Source organism: Ambystoma mexicanum, chromosome 8, assembly GCF_040938575.1.
Source record: "Ambystoma mexicanum isolate Mex_15411 chromosome 8, UKY_AmexF1_1, whole genome shotgun sequence".
In the NCBI taxonomy this organism is placed as follows: Eukaryota; Metazoa; Chordata; class Amphibia; order Caudata; family Ambystomatidae; genus Ambystoma; species Ambystoma mexicanum.
Genome location: NC_090929.1, coordinates 706,971,765 through 706,986,590, shown reverse-complemented (window position 1 = coordinate 706,986,590; position 14,826 = coordinate 706,971,765). Strand labels below are relative to the sequence as shown.

The 14,826-nt window shown below is 43.9% G+C and overlaps 1 protein-coding gene across 1 annotated transcript in view; it reads left to right on the top strand.

The window, feature by feature from the left end:
• The first annotated feature begins 228 nt into the window (after positions 1–228).
• The window catches only part of LOC138472459 (uncharacterized), a 47,959-nt gene continuing 33,361 nt past the window's right edge, over positions 229–14,826 (top strand). Inside the window, exons 1-2 of the mRNA XM_069610640.1 lie at positions 229–322; positions 429–1,003. Of these exons, the coding sequence (XP_069466741.1) occupies positions 230–322; positions 429–1,003 (668 nt within the window). The 5' untranslated portion in view covers position 229. The remainder of the gene's footprint in view (positions 323–428; positions 1,004–14,826) is intronic.

Here is a 14,826-nt window from a genome sequence, read left to right as displayed (position 1 = left end):
CTGAGAGTACAGCATTGTTTTATTTTGTGCTGAGTATCTGAGTGTTTCAGGTCATTTGATATGTAACCAGAAGGAGTCAGTAATAGCTTTGAATCACTTAATGAGCATTTCCAAGTAGCACATCAGAAAGAACTCCTCAAGTATAAACATTTCAGATCCTTGGCACACACACTGACATGGCCTTCGGCTTTGACATATCACTGCATTATCTCTTTTTTGTAGAACCACAATGACCAGCGCACGGAGAGCTAAGCTGCACCAAGAACCATCGTCACATGACTTGAACCTAGAATTGGAGAGGAAAGACAAAGAACTAAACATGGTAAATTCCTTTTGCTTTTTAAATTAAAGAAAGTATCTTAAAACATGTGTGAACTGTGTCATCACTTTCATATATTGCTCTGAATGGGCTTTCTTCACTTTGTCAGAGCTCCTGCACATCGCTTGACAACACTGCTCATGTTCCTCGCAGAAATCTGCACTCGCTGCAGGGGGGAGAGATGAATCACACCAGATCCTTCAGCGAACCACCAATCAGTAGTGCAATGCATGACAGGGAAATAGGAGCAAAGCCAAAGGTCATGAAATTCCTTTCTAAAGCAAAGCGCAATTCAGAATCCAGTGCAGAGGCTCATATGGACATAAACCCAAGCGGCATATCGCCCCTCAATGGCAAAGCTGAAAAACAGTCAAAGGCCAACAGATTCTGCATTGGTATATCACCCGGCAAAAGAAAGTGCAGGAACAAGTTAAGTGCAGACCCTGATCTGGACAAGAACGCTAGTGGCATATCACCCCTTAATGGGAAAGCAGAAGAGGAGTCAGAGGCCAGCAGATTCTGCATTGGCACATCACCCGACAAGAGAAAATGCAGGAATGAGTTAAGTGCAAAGCCTAAAATCAACATATCCTGCATAAAAGGGGATCCTGAAGAAGAGTCACAGGACATCGGATTGTCCACTGGTACACATCTCACACATGAGCCTCAGATCACCAGAACCAAGTAAGTGAAATTAGATTTCAGACAAACTGAATGGTGGGAGAATTTGGCAAAAGTGAGAGAAACCAAACAATGTGGTTTATTTCAGCAATGCAGAGTATGACCCAGTCAAAGCAGGAAGGAGGGTATATATTGCATAGCAGGTCTGTATTGACCATAACATTAAACGAGGATTAGATTATACTAGGTTGTCCTAAACAAAAATCCCAAGCAATGTTTTTTAACATGAAATCCACTGGAACTGCATAGCCAGAAACAGTGACATTTTAATGAAACCAAATAGAAATCCTGTTAGAAGCTGCAGAAAGATAATAAAGTAGCGCTTTATTGTTCGCAGTAGTTGTACAGCCCAAAACATTGTCTAATTTTAATTTATGATGCTTACGAATTCATGTTCCACATATGTCCGTATTTATGTATTTATGCTGTATATAGGATTAATGGATTTAGTTATATTGTCAGTTCCATGTACAGAATAAAACAACGATCTTTTTATAGGAGGTCATTGGGCCTCATTACGACTTCACAGGTGCAGAATTAACATGCTGGCCTTACTGTGTACCGGCACGTCTGTGCACCAGCAAAGTACAAGTTTTCACATGGGACACCTGATTCACCTCCAGCTAAGAGCTCGAGGTATGTCAGACACCTTACCCGAAAATGTCCCAGAAACCGTGGAGTTTACGGTTGAGGACTGGTCCTTCTGCGACCACATTGATGTTTCGCCGATTTCAGGCAACCATCTCATGAGTGAAGGTGCTTAAATATGGGGAAGGTGTGGGGTGTCCAAATGTTATGTAGCCAGTCATGTTCGGAGGGTACTAACAGTTAACTATTCAAAACCTGGTGCAGATTGGTGAAACAGTGTGGAATTGTATAAGGAACGATGCTTCGCCAAGCAACAAACCCACAAATTCTGAGTTTTGCTTAAATCTAGGGAAAGGGATGGGGTGTCCAGATGTCATGTAGCCAGCAATGTCCAGAGGGTCCTAACAGGTAACTATGCAACATTTGGTATAGATTGGTGAAACAATGTGGAATTGTATAAGGAAGAACGTTTTGCCACAAACCCAGCCACCCACACATTTTCACTTTTATAAATATAAATAGATAGATGTAGTGCAGATCAGTTCCAGCACAGAATCCTTTTTTTCTCTAGTTATATATGTAAATTAGGGTTACCACCTCCAGCTGAAGCTGTCCAGGGAGGTTTATTTTTGCCATGTTTATAGCTGTCATTGTTCATTAGTTCTTGCAGTTTTTGTGAAAAGCACTGGTAAACTATTGCGGCACAGGAAGTTATCAAAACTACCCATTGTGATGAATCCTCAGATGTCGCCCCTTCTTCTCTAGGGAGAGCCCTTTCCCATGAGGCCAGGGAGGTGAGGCTGCTACCTAATAGTTCCCCTGTGGGTGGCACTCAGAGGGTGGATCTCATGGAGAGGGATCCCCTATGGGACTAGGTATGATTGCCCCATAGAATGTAGTATGCCAAAACATATCCCAACCTCCCTCCTCCTCCCACCCTATACAGGGTCCCATAATCCCACACAGATCCATGTATTTGTGTTGGGTAGAGGATTTGTTCCCCTCCCCCCCAAGAAAGTAATGAGATGAGAAAGAGTAAGGACTACCTATGCAAGTCTTGTGTGGAAACTGGGACGAAGAAGAGTACAAGTAACAAGTAACAAGTATTGATGTTGAGAACATCAATACTGAGATGAAGAATAGGCGCAGAGTAATGAAGAATACTCTGAGGCACCAAGATCAACATTCTTATTTTTTTTTTTGATTACTTGAATTTAATCGAAAAGAGTTTAACGATTTTTACAAGAACCTTTCTTCTACAGATGCGCTTGTGCGCTCCGATGCTGGGGTTGCGGGGTTAAAAAATCTTGGGTTAAAGTTCGAGTAACACGAACCCTCAATGTCTGGGCTCTGTTTCCTCTTAGCTGTTCCAGAGAGAGACAAGGTGGCTGAAGATGCCGATGACATCACCTCCTCTCCTTCTACTATATTAGTCTGTGTGCTGGCTATCATTTCGAATGCCAGATCTATCAATTTCACCGTTGTGATTGCCCATCTCGTTGTTTCTCCTGAGATTAACCTATTCCACACCGCCTCTTCATCTAGCGTGATCACCCCTTGCAGGCAGGATTGAAGATATATGTCTCTGTTTGTCCTCGTCTTGGGGCATTTTAGGACTAGATGTTTCAGTGTTTCCACTTCCTCCTTGTCCTTACATAAGCGACATCTATTATCCATCTTCGGTGACCGAATTGCTAGGATTTGGTGGGTCATCAGCAGGTTTAATCTGGCTCTCAAAAATGTTCCTCGCATCTTTTTGTTCGGAAATTTCATGCAGTAATTCAAAGGCGTTTTCACCTTATTGAACATCGGCGGGAGATGTGTGAGTAACTTATTTTCCCTCGCAGTATCAATTGTCCGAATCCAATCCATTAGCTCGATTTTTGTTTTTACTCGATTCGGATTTATTCTTAGATCTTCTTCTGAGCAAGATATTTCTTTCAGAGCTTCTTTGATTGTTGTTGCCCAGTTATTAAGTGCCTTACAGGTTCCGTTTTTGAGTTCTTCCGCGATCATAGCATATATTGGTAAAGAATCAGCCATTATGATTTTTCTGTAAAGTCTCATCTTGCTTTGTTCCACCGATGATGCGAGGGAGACCAGGCCTAGTTCCCTTCTAATTGCTGACATGGAGGTCGATTTAGGTAGACCTAGTACTGACTTCCACACATGGCCTTCCAGTTTTTGCCATATGGAGTTCGGCATGTTGAGAGAGGCTTCCATACCATATATAATAGCTGGCACCACCTTCGCCTTGTAAAACTTTATCGCTGGCACTATGGAGAATTTCCCAAATTTTTTGGCAATCAATCTTACTTGAGCTGTGAGTCTTTTCACCTTGTCCCATAGCTGGTCTTGCATGGCTTTATCAGCCGGTGACCCGTCCATGGTCACCCCTAGATATTTGAACTTGTCGACTACTTCCAGCTTTGTATCCTCCAAATGCCATTTCTGCTCCTTCAATCTCTTCTTTCTGGTTTTCTCGAGAACCAGCACTTTTGTTTTTGATGTATTAATTTCCAAATTATTTCTTCTCATATAGCTTGCCAGATTTGTCAATTTTCGTTGCAGCCCGATAGGCGTTTGGTCGATAATGATGGCATCATGTGCATAAAGCAGACATGAGATGTTACTATTGCCAATTTACGGTGGGAAAGCTCTTATCTTTTCCATCCTCCTTCTGGTAGTCCCCCAAGAAAGCGATGAACAAGGCCGGGGCTAATGGGCAGCCCTGTTTAACACCTTGTTGGACTGCAATCTCTTCCGACAAGATGCCTTGCTTGCTCAGTTTCACCCTGATCTTTGTGTTGTCATGTAAAGCTTTTATCGGGCCCGTGATGGACGCTGGGCATTTCCAGTCACTTAGTTTTGACCATAGTTTTTCTCGGTCCACTTTATCGAATGCTTTCGATAAGTCTGCAAACGCCAGGTAAACTTTAGGAGATCCTTCTCTTACTTTCGCTTTCAGAATATGTAGCATCAAGATGTTTATTGTCGTACTTCCATTTTTCTGAAACCCTGTCTGGAAGGTGTCAAAGCAGGGTGCGCTTTTAGCCCACATTCTAAAGTGGACCAGCAGCTGCGTTGCGTAGATTTTGCCCACAATATCTAACAAGGCTATGGGCCTATAACTTTCCGGTTTATCTCTTCCACCTTTTTTATACACCGGCACAATTATAGCCTTTAACCATGTTTCCGGGTCCCATTTTTGTTTGAGCGCAATGCGTGAAGATTTTGCTTATTATGACTGCCCAAGCGCTCGAAGCTTGTTTCAGGTCCACATTGGTCAATCCATCGGGCCCGGGCACCCTCAATGTTTTTAAGCTTTTGATTGTCCTTTCGATATCGGTAACCTTCGCCATGTCCACCCAAGGGACTTTTGGATCTCCTTTTTCGATAGTTGTTTTTGGCTTGGGGCGTTCAAATTGGGCCGTTAGGTATGTTTTCCAGCTTGTCTCAGAAACCGCATTTACCAATTCTGGTGGTTTTGAAGGATTTGCTGCTTTGATTATTGACCAGAAGTCACTAGATTTCTTGGAACTGAGACTTTTCAACATACTTTCGGCATCTTGTTGGTACAACTGTAGCCTGTGGTTTTTTATCCAGTGTTTGTACCTCTTAGTCTCAATGCGCCAATTTTCCTAGGCTTCCTTGTGGTCTTCTTTTTTAGCTATTTTTCTTCGTCTCCTGACCACTTTTCTTTTTTCCACCACCTGTTTGTCATAGACATGTGTTGCACTTGGCTTTTTCCTTGCCTGACTTCCCACTGGTTTTCTGTATGGCATTAACAGCGGAAGATAATTTGGTCGATTTACAGGCACTTGTACCTTGGCTGCGTCTGGGAGTATATATTTATCTGTTATTCTTCTAATGTCTTCTTCCGACAAACGGACTCTCGATTGTTGGATATTAGACTCCAGGTTATAGTTGTATGCACGCTTCTGCATTTGTGCTCCTCGCCATTTGCATGTCAGGAGATTATGATCACTGTGCATTGTTCTATGGACTTCGTACTCTTCGATCATTGGTAAGAACTCCGTTGACACAAAAATATAGTCCAGTGTTGCTTTGCAGTTCATGTTCTCCCACGTTGGAATATTCTTTTGGTTGGGGAATACCGCTGCGATGTTATGAAGGTTTCTTGGTTTAACCAACGCCCCCCATGCAATACCTCTCGCACGGGTCGTTCCTTGTACTTTCTCCAACTTCTTTTCTTTACTCCCATCACTACAATCCGCGTTTAAATCTCCACAGACAATGATATCCGCATTCTCGTACTCCGCGTTGAGTGAGTCTATTACTTCCGCCATTTTGGCGCAATAGATTTTGGTTGCCATTTTCTGTGGATTCCAATATGTGTTTATTATGATGAGTTGATTTTTGTCCACCTTCACCCCCGATTCAGATTGGTCGGTCCATGAGGTCAGCGTAACTAACGTCTCATACGATTCGTGTAGCTTAGTCGGTGTTGCCAAGCCTACTCCCGTTTTTGTGGCTGTCAACAGGCCTGACGATGGGCGGCCTAGCACACCCTTGCTTGCCGACGATATTTCAACTACAAAGCCGTCAAGGCAGGGTTTTTCTTGCAGCCAAGTCTCTTGTAGACATATAATGTCTAGTGAACCTAAATCGACGTCACCAGGTCTCGTTAAATGAACATGCCCCCTTGTGTTCCATGATCCCAAAACAAAGCACTTCTTACTTTCATCTTGCTTTCCGTCATTCTGTTCACCCACCATAGCTGCCGCTAACAACTTTGATTGCTAGTTCTCTTTTTTTAAATTCAGTGCTGCTCTTATCCATGCCAATGGACCTGTGCCTTCTCACGTACTGCTTGCTTCCACCGGGGCTGGTTTGCCTGACCTCTCGTTTCGGTTGTGGTAAGTGGTTCGTTCTATGCTATGTTGGCAATAGAATTGTCGCGCTTCGGCTCTTGGTCGTGCGCTGTATTCATCTGGTACTGTTCCTTATGTTCATTCCTTGATTGCTTATTATCTTTGCTTTTCTCCTCACCATACCATCTTTTATTGTGTTTTTTATCCTCTAGTCGTACATACTCCCTCTCCGAGTCATAACCCTTTTTTTCTAAGCCTTTACAGATTCTATTGTCTCGATAATGCTCTTCTGTTTGTGATGTATAGTGGTATTCTCTCTCTCCTTTCTGGTTGTAGAGGTGGTCTTTCTTATCTCTTGGCCTTTCTCTCTTTATTTCTGTCAGCCCAAACCCGTTTTGTTCCATTTCTCTGATTGCGTTATCATCTGTGTGTTGCACGCTAGTTTCTTTAACATGGATGTAAGCCTTTGCGATCTTTCCTCTTTGATATGGCTCTACTAACAAGATTTCTTCTGTTTTTATCTTTTTCAGCGAATTCATTCTGCTCATTAGTTTCAAGATCGTCTTCCTGTTCAGAATCATGTATCCCTTTTTTGTATCAAGTTGTTCGACTTTGAAAATGCGTCCCTGTTTTTTTACTTTGGGAGAATCTGTTCTTCGACGATCCTCTGAGCTTTTAGCAGCCCCCATTCGCTGTGGTGGACTTTGTCGTCCCTGTTTTTTTGCTTTGGGCGAATCTGTTCTTCGATGATCCTCTGAGCTTTTGGAGGCCTCTATTCGCTGTGGTCGACTTTGTCGTCTCATTCTTTGGTCTCTAGGAGACCTAAGTCCCTCTTCCCTCTTCTTTTTTAGTTCCCCTACTACTGTTCTCTTTTGTCTCTCATGTTCCTCTTGTAATCCTTTACTTGTTTGTGCTTTTGGGGTTTCTATGTTCTCGATTTCTTTCTCTGGTTCTTTCTGTTCTTTTGATTGTTGGTCCATATTCACCTCAATCACTGAGTTGTTTGAGGCGGTCTCCCAGTGTTGGGATAGATTCATCAAATTTGTATCGCACATGAAATCTTTTACCGATCGTGGGGAGCTCCTCATTTTATCTCTGTTTGTCACTCTCGGTGTATCTTCTTGGCTTTCCTTGTTTTTCTTTACTTTTTTTTCCTTTGCCTTTGATGGTTCCGGCTGCTTCGCCTTCTCTCCCGGTGACGATTTCTGAATCTTGTCATTATTCGCTGTTTTTAGTACCACTGGGGCTTTTCTTTGAGGGTGGTTAAGCAGTCCCGATTTAATTGGGTATAAGTGTTGGATTTTTGGACTTTCTTCATTTGCTTCCTTTATCTCTTGCTTTTTCTTTGAGTTGTCCACGATTTCGTCGTTCTGTCTTTTCTGATTGATTCCTCATGGTTCTCAACTCCTTTTGGCCCCTCTCCCTTGGTAAAAGCTCAATTTGTTTTTTAAGGTCCTCCACTTCTTTTTCCCAGCCTTTATGATGTCCGATATTCCTTTCTTCTTATGCAGTGATGTAGCCTTCTATTTGGGTGATTTTCGTGGACATAGAAGCCAGGATTGATGTGTTGTCCTGTATTCCCTCTTTTATTGCTTCGTACAATTTGCACGGAGCATGAGCGGGGGTGGGGGGGAGGTAGAGAGACACAAGGGGCATGAGCGGGGGTTGGGGGGAGGAAGATAGACACACGGGGCATGAGTCGGGGTGTGAGGGCAGGGAGAGAGACACACGGTGCATGAGCGGGGGTGGGGGAGAGGGAGAGAGACACACGGGGCCTGAGCGGGGGTCGGGTGGAGGGAGAGAGACACACGGGGCATGAGCGGGGGTGGGCAGGAGGGATAGAGACACACGGGACATGAACGGGGGGTGCGCGGGAGGGATAGAGACACACGGGGCATGAGCGGGGGGTGGGCGGGAGGGATAGAGACACACAGGGCATGTCAATCAATCTTACTTGAGCTGTGAGTCTTTTCACCTTGTCGCATAGCTGGTCTTGCATGCCTTTATCAGCAGGTGACCCGTCCATGGTCACCCCTCGATATTTGAACTTGTCGACTACTTCCAGCTTTGTATCCTCCTAATGCCATTTCTGCTCCTTCAATCACTTCTTTCTGGTTTTCTCGAGAACCAGCACTTTTGTTTTTGATGTATTAATTTCCAAATTATTTCTTCTCATATAGCTTGCCAGATTTGTCAATTTTCTTTACAGCAAGATAGGCGTTTGGTCGATAATGATGGCATCATTTGCATAAAGAAGACGTGAGATGTTACTATTGCCAATTTTCGGTGGGAAAGCTCTTATCTTTTCCATCCTCTTTCTGGTAGTCCCCCAAGAAAGCGATGAACAAGGCCGGGTCTAATGGGCAGCCCTGTTTAACACCTTGTTGGACTGCAATCTCTTCCGACAAGATGCCTTGCTTGCTCAGTTTCACCCTGATCTTTGTGTTGTCATGTAAAGCTTTTATCGGGCCCGTGATGGACGCTGGGCATTTCCAGTCACTTAGTTTTGATCATAGTTTTTCTCGGTCCACTTTATCGAATGCTTTCGATAAGTCTGCAAACGCCAGGTAAACTTTAGGAGATCCTTCTCTTACTTTCGCTTTCAGAATATGTAGCATCAAGATGTTTATTGTCGTACTTCCATTTTTCTGAAACCCTGTCTGGAAGGTGTCAAAGCAGGGTGCGCTTTTAGCCCACATTCTAAAGTGGACCAGCAGCTGCGTTGCGTAGATTTTGCCCACAATATCTAACAAGGCTATGGGCCTATAACTTTCCGGGTTATCTCTTCCACCTTTTTTATACACCGGCACAATTATAGCCTTTAACCATGTTTCCGGGTCCCATTTTTGTTTGAGCGCAATGCGTGAAGATTTTGCTTATTATGACTGCCCAAGCGCTCGAAGCTTGTTTCAGGTCCACATTGGTCAATCCATCGGGCCCGGGCGCCCTCGATGTTTTTAAGCTTTTGATTGTCCTTTCGATATCGGTAACCTTCGCCACGTCCACCCAAGGGACTTTTGGATCTACTTTTTCGATAGTTGTTTTTGGCCTGGGGCGCTCAAATTGGGCCGTTAGGTATGTTTTCCAGCTTGTCTCAGAAACCGCATTTACCAATTCTGGTGGTTTTGAAGGATTTGCTGCTTTGATTATTGACCAGAAGTCACTAGATTTCTTGGAACTGAGACTTTTCAACATACTTTCGGCATCTTGTTGGTACAACTGTAGCCTGTGGCGTTTTATCCAGTGTTTGTACCTCTTAGTCTCAATGCGCCAATTTTCCTAGGCTTCCTTGTGGTCTTCTTTTTTAGCTATTTTTCTTAGTCTCCTGACCACTTTTCTTTTTTCCACCACCTGTTTGTCATAGACATGTGTTGCACTTGGCTTTTTCCTTGCCTGACTTTCCACTGGTTTTCTGTATGGCATTAACAGCGGAAGATAATTTGGTCGATTTACAGGCACTTGTACCTTGGCTGCGTCTGGGAGTATATATTTATCTGTTATTCTTCTAATGTCTTCTTCCGACAAACGGACTCTCGATTGTTGGATATTAGACTCCAGGTTATAGTTGTATGCATGCCTCTGCATTTGTGCTCCTCGCCATTTGCATGTCAGGAGATTATGATCACTGTGCATTGTTCTATGGACTTCGTACTCTTCGATCATTGGTAAGAACTCCGTTGACACAAAAATATAGTCCAGTGTTGCTTTGCAGTTCATGTTCTCCCACGTTGGAATATTCTTTTGGTTGGGGAATACCGCTGCAATGTTATGAAGGTTTCTTGGTTTAACCAACGCCCCCCATGCAATACCTCTCTCACGGGTCGTTCCTTGTACTTTCTCCAACTTCTTTTCTTTACTCCCATCACTACAATCCGCGTTTAAATCTCCACAGACAATGATGTCCGCATTCTCGTACTCCGCGTTGAGTGAGTCTATTACTTCTGCCATTTTGGCGCAATAGATTTTGGTTGCCATTTTCTGTGGATTCCAATATGTGTTTATTATGATGAGTTGATTTTTGTCCACCTTCACCCCCGATTCAGATTGGTCGGTCCATGAGGTCAGCGTAACTAACGTCTCATACGATTCGTGTAGCTTAGTCGGTGTTGCCAAGCCTACTCCCGTTTTTGTGGCTGTCAACAGGCCTGACGATGGGCGGCCTAGCACACCCTTGCTTGCCGACGATATTTCAACTACAAAGCCGTCAAGGCAGGGTTTTTCTTGCAGCCAAGTCTCTTGTAGACATATAATGTCTAGTGAACCTAAATCGACGTCACCAGGTCTCGTTAAATGAACATGCCCCCTTGTGTTCCATGATCCCAAAACAAAGCACTTCTTACTTTCATCTTGCTTTCCATCATTCTGTTCACCCACCATAGCTGCCGCTAACAACTTTGATTGCTAGTTCTCTTTTTTTAAATTCAGTGCTGCTCTTATCCATGCCAATGGACCTGTGCCTTCTCACGTACTGCTTGCTTCCACCGGGGCTGGTTTGCCTGACCTCTCGTTTCGGTTGTGGTAAGTGGTTCGTTCTATGCTATGTTGGCAATAGAATTGTCGCGCTTCGGCTCTTGGTCGTGCGCTGTATTCATCTGGTACTGTTCCTTATGTTCATTCCTTGATTGCTTATTATCTTTGCTTTTCTCCTCACCATACCATCTTTTATTGTGTTTTTTATCCTCTAGTCGTACATACTCCCTCTCCGAGTCATAACCCTTTTTTTCTAAGCCTTTACAGATTCTATTGTCTCGATAATGCTCTTCTGTTTGTGATGTATAGTGGTATTCTCTCTCTCCTTTCTGGTTGTAGAGGTGGTCTTTCTTATCTCTTGGCCTTTCTCTCTTTATTTCTGTCAGCCCAAACCCGTTTTGTTCCATTTCTCTGATTGCGTTATCATCTGTGTGTTGCACGCTAGTTTCTTTAACATGGATGTAAGCCTTTGCGATCTTTCCTCTTTGATATGGCTCTACTAACAAGATTTCTTCTGTTTTTATCTTTTTCAGCGAATTCATTCTGCTCATTAGTTTCAAGATCGTCTTCCTGTTCAGAATCATGTATCCCTTTTTTGTATCAAGTTGTTCGACTTTGAAAATGCGTCCCTGTTTTTTTACTTTGGGAGAATCTGTTCTTCGACGATCCTCTGAGCTTTTAGCAGCCCCCATTCGCTGTGGTGGACTTTGTCGTCCCTGTTTTTTTGCTTTGGGCGAATCTGTTCTTCGATGATCCTCTGAGCTTTTGGAGGCCTCTATTCGCTGTGGTCGACTTTGTCGTCTCATTCTTTGGTCTCTAGGAGACCTAAGTCCCTCTTCCCTCTTCTTTTTTAGTTCCCCTACTACTGTTCTCTTTTGTCTCTCATGTTCCTCTTGTAATCCTTTACTTGTTTGTGCTTTTGGGGTTTCTATGTTCTCGATTTCTTTCTCTGGTTCTTTCTGTTCTTTTGTTTGTTGGTCCATATTCACCTCAATCACTGAGTTGTTTGAGGCGGTCTCCCAGTGTTGGGATAGATTCATCAAATTTGTATCGCACATGAAATCTTTTACCGATCGTGGGGAGCTCCTCATTTTATCTCTGTTTGTCACTCTCGGTGTATCTTCTTGGCTTTCCTTGTTTTTCTTTACTTTTTTTTCCTTTGCCTTTGATGGTTCCGGCTGCTTCGCCTTCTCTCCCGGTGACGATTTCTGAATCTTGTCATTATTCGCTGTTTTTAGTACCACTGGGGCTTTTCTTTGAGGGTGGTTAAGCAGTCCCGATTTAATTGGGTATAAGTGTTGGATTTTTGGACTTTCTTCATTTGCTTCCTTTATCTCTTGCTTTTTCTTTGAGTTGTCCACGATTTCGTCGTTCTGTCTTTTCTGATTGATTCCTCATGGTTCTCAACTCCTTTTGGCCCCTCTCCCTTGGTAAAAGCTCAATTTGTTTTTTAAGGTCCTCCACTTCTTTTTCCCAGCCTTTATGATGTCCGATATTCCTTTCTTCTTATGCAGTGATGTAGCCTTCTATTTGGGTGATTTTCGTGGACATAGAAGCCAGGATTGATGTGATGTCCTGTATTCCCTCTTTTATTGCTTCGTACAATTTGCACGGAGCATGAGCGGGGGTGGGGGGGGGGTAGAGAGACACAAGGGGCATGAGCGGGGGTTGGGGGGAGGGAGATAGACACACGGGGCATGAGTCGGGGTGTGAGGGCAGGGAGAGAGACACACGGTGCATGAGCGGGGGTGGGGGAGAGGGAGAGAGACACACGGGGCCTGAGCGGGGGTCGGGTGGAGGGAGAGAGAGACACGGGGCATGAGCGGGGGTGGGCAGGAGGGATAGAGACACACGGGACATGAACGGGGGGTGCGCGGGAGGGATAGAGACACACGGGGCATGAGCGGGGGGTGGGCGGGAGGGATAGAGACACACAGGGCATGTCAATCAATCTTACTTGAGCTGTGAATCTTTTCACCTTGTCGCATAGCTGGTCTTGCATGCCTTTATCAGCAGGTGACCCGTCCATGGTCACCCCTCGATATTTGAACTTGTCGACTACTTCCAGCTTTGTATCCTCCAAATGCCATTTCTGCTCCTTCAATCACTTCTTTCTGGTTTTCTCGAGAACCAGCACTTTTGTTTTTGATGTATTAATTTCCAAATTATTTCTTCTCATATAGCTTGCCAGATTTGTCAATTTTCTTTGCAGCAAGATAGGCGTTTGGTCGATAATGATGGCATCATTTGCATAAAGAAGACGTGAGATGTTACTATTGCCAATTTTCGGTGGGAAAGCTCTTATCTTTTCCATCCTCTTTCTGGTAGTCCCCCAAGAAAGCGATGAACAAGGCCGGGTCTAATGGGCAGCCCTGTTTAACACCTTGTTGGACTGCAATCTCTTCCGACAAGATGCCTTGCTTGCTCAGTTTCACCCTGATCTTTGTGTTGTCATGTAAAGCTTTTATCGGGCCCGTGATGGACGCTGGGCATTTCCAGTCACTTAGTTTTGACCATAGTTTTTCTCGGTCCACTTTATCGAATGCTTTCGATAAGTCTGCAAACGCCAGGTAAACTTTAGGAGATCCTTCTCTTACTTTCGCTTTCAGAATATGTAGCATCAAGATGTTTATTGTCGTACTTCCATTTTTCTGAAACCCTGTCTGGAAGGTGTCAAAGCAGGGTGCGCTTTTAGCCCACATTCTAAAGTGGACCAGCAGCTGCGTTGCGTAGATTTTGCCCACAATATCTAACAAGGCTATGGGCCTATAACTTTCCGGGTTATCTCTTCCACCTTTTTTATACACCGGCACAATTATAGCCTTTAACCATGTTTCCGGGTCCCATTTTTGTTTGAGCGCAATGCGTGAAGATTTTGCTTATTATGACTGCCCAAGCGCTCGAAGCTTGTTTCAGGTCCACATTGGTCAATCCATCGGGCCCGGGCGCCCTCGATGTTTTTAAGCTTTTGATTGTCCTTTCGATATCGGTAACCTTCGCCACGTCCACCCAAGGGACTTTTGGATCTACTTTTTCGATAGTTGTTTTTGGCCTGGGGCGCTCAAATTGGGCCGTTAGGTATGTTTTCCAGCTTGTCTCAGAAACCGCATTTACCAATTCTGGTGGTTTTGAAGGATTTGCTGCTTTGATTATTGACCAGAAGTCACTAGATTTCTTGGAACTGAGACTTTTCAACATACTTTCGGCATCTTGTTGGTACAACTGTAGCCTGTGGCGTTTTATCCAGTGTTTGTACCTCTTAGTCTCAATGCGCCAAATTTTCCTAGGCTTCCTTGTGGTCTTCTTTTTTAGCTATTTTTCTTAGTCTCCTGACCACTTTTCTTTTTTCCACCACCTGTTTGTCATAGACATGTGTTGCACTTGGCTTTTTCCTTGCCTGACTTCCCACTGGTTTTCTGTATGGCATTAACAGCGGAAGATAATTTGGTCGATTTACAGGCACTTGTACCTTGGCTGCGTCTGGGAGTATATATTTATCTGTTATTCTTCTAATGTCTTCTTCCGACAAACGGACTCTCGATTGTTGGATATTAGACTCCAGGTTATAGTTGTATGCATGCCTCTGCATTTGTGCTCCTCGCCATTTGCATGTCAGGAGATTATGATCACTGTGCATTGTTCTATGGACTTCGTACTCTTCGATCATTGGTAAGAACTCCGTTGACACAAAAATATAGTCCAGTGTTGCTTTGCAGTTCATGTTCTCCCACGTTGGAATATTCTTTTGGTTGGGGAATACCGCTGCAATGTTATGAAGGTTTCTTGGTTTAACCAACGCCCCCCATGCAATACCTCTCTCACGGGTCGTTCCTTGTACTTTCTCCAACTTCTTTTCTTTACTCCCATCACTACAATCCGCGTTTAAATCTCCACAGACAATGATGTCCGCATTCTCGTACTCCGCGTTGAGTG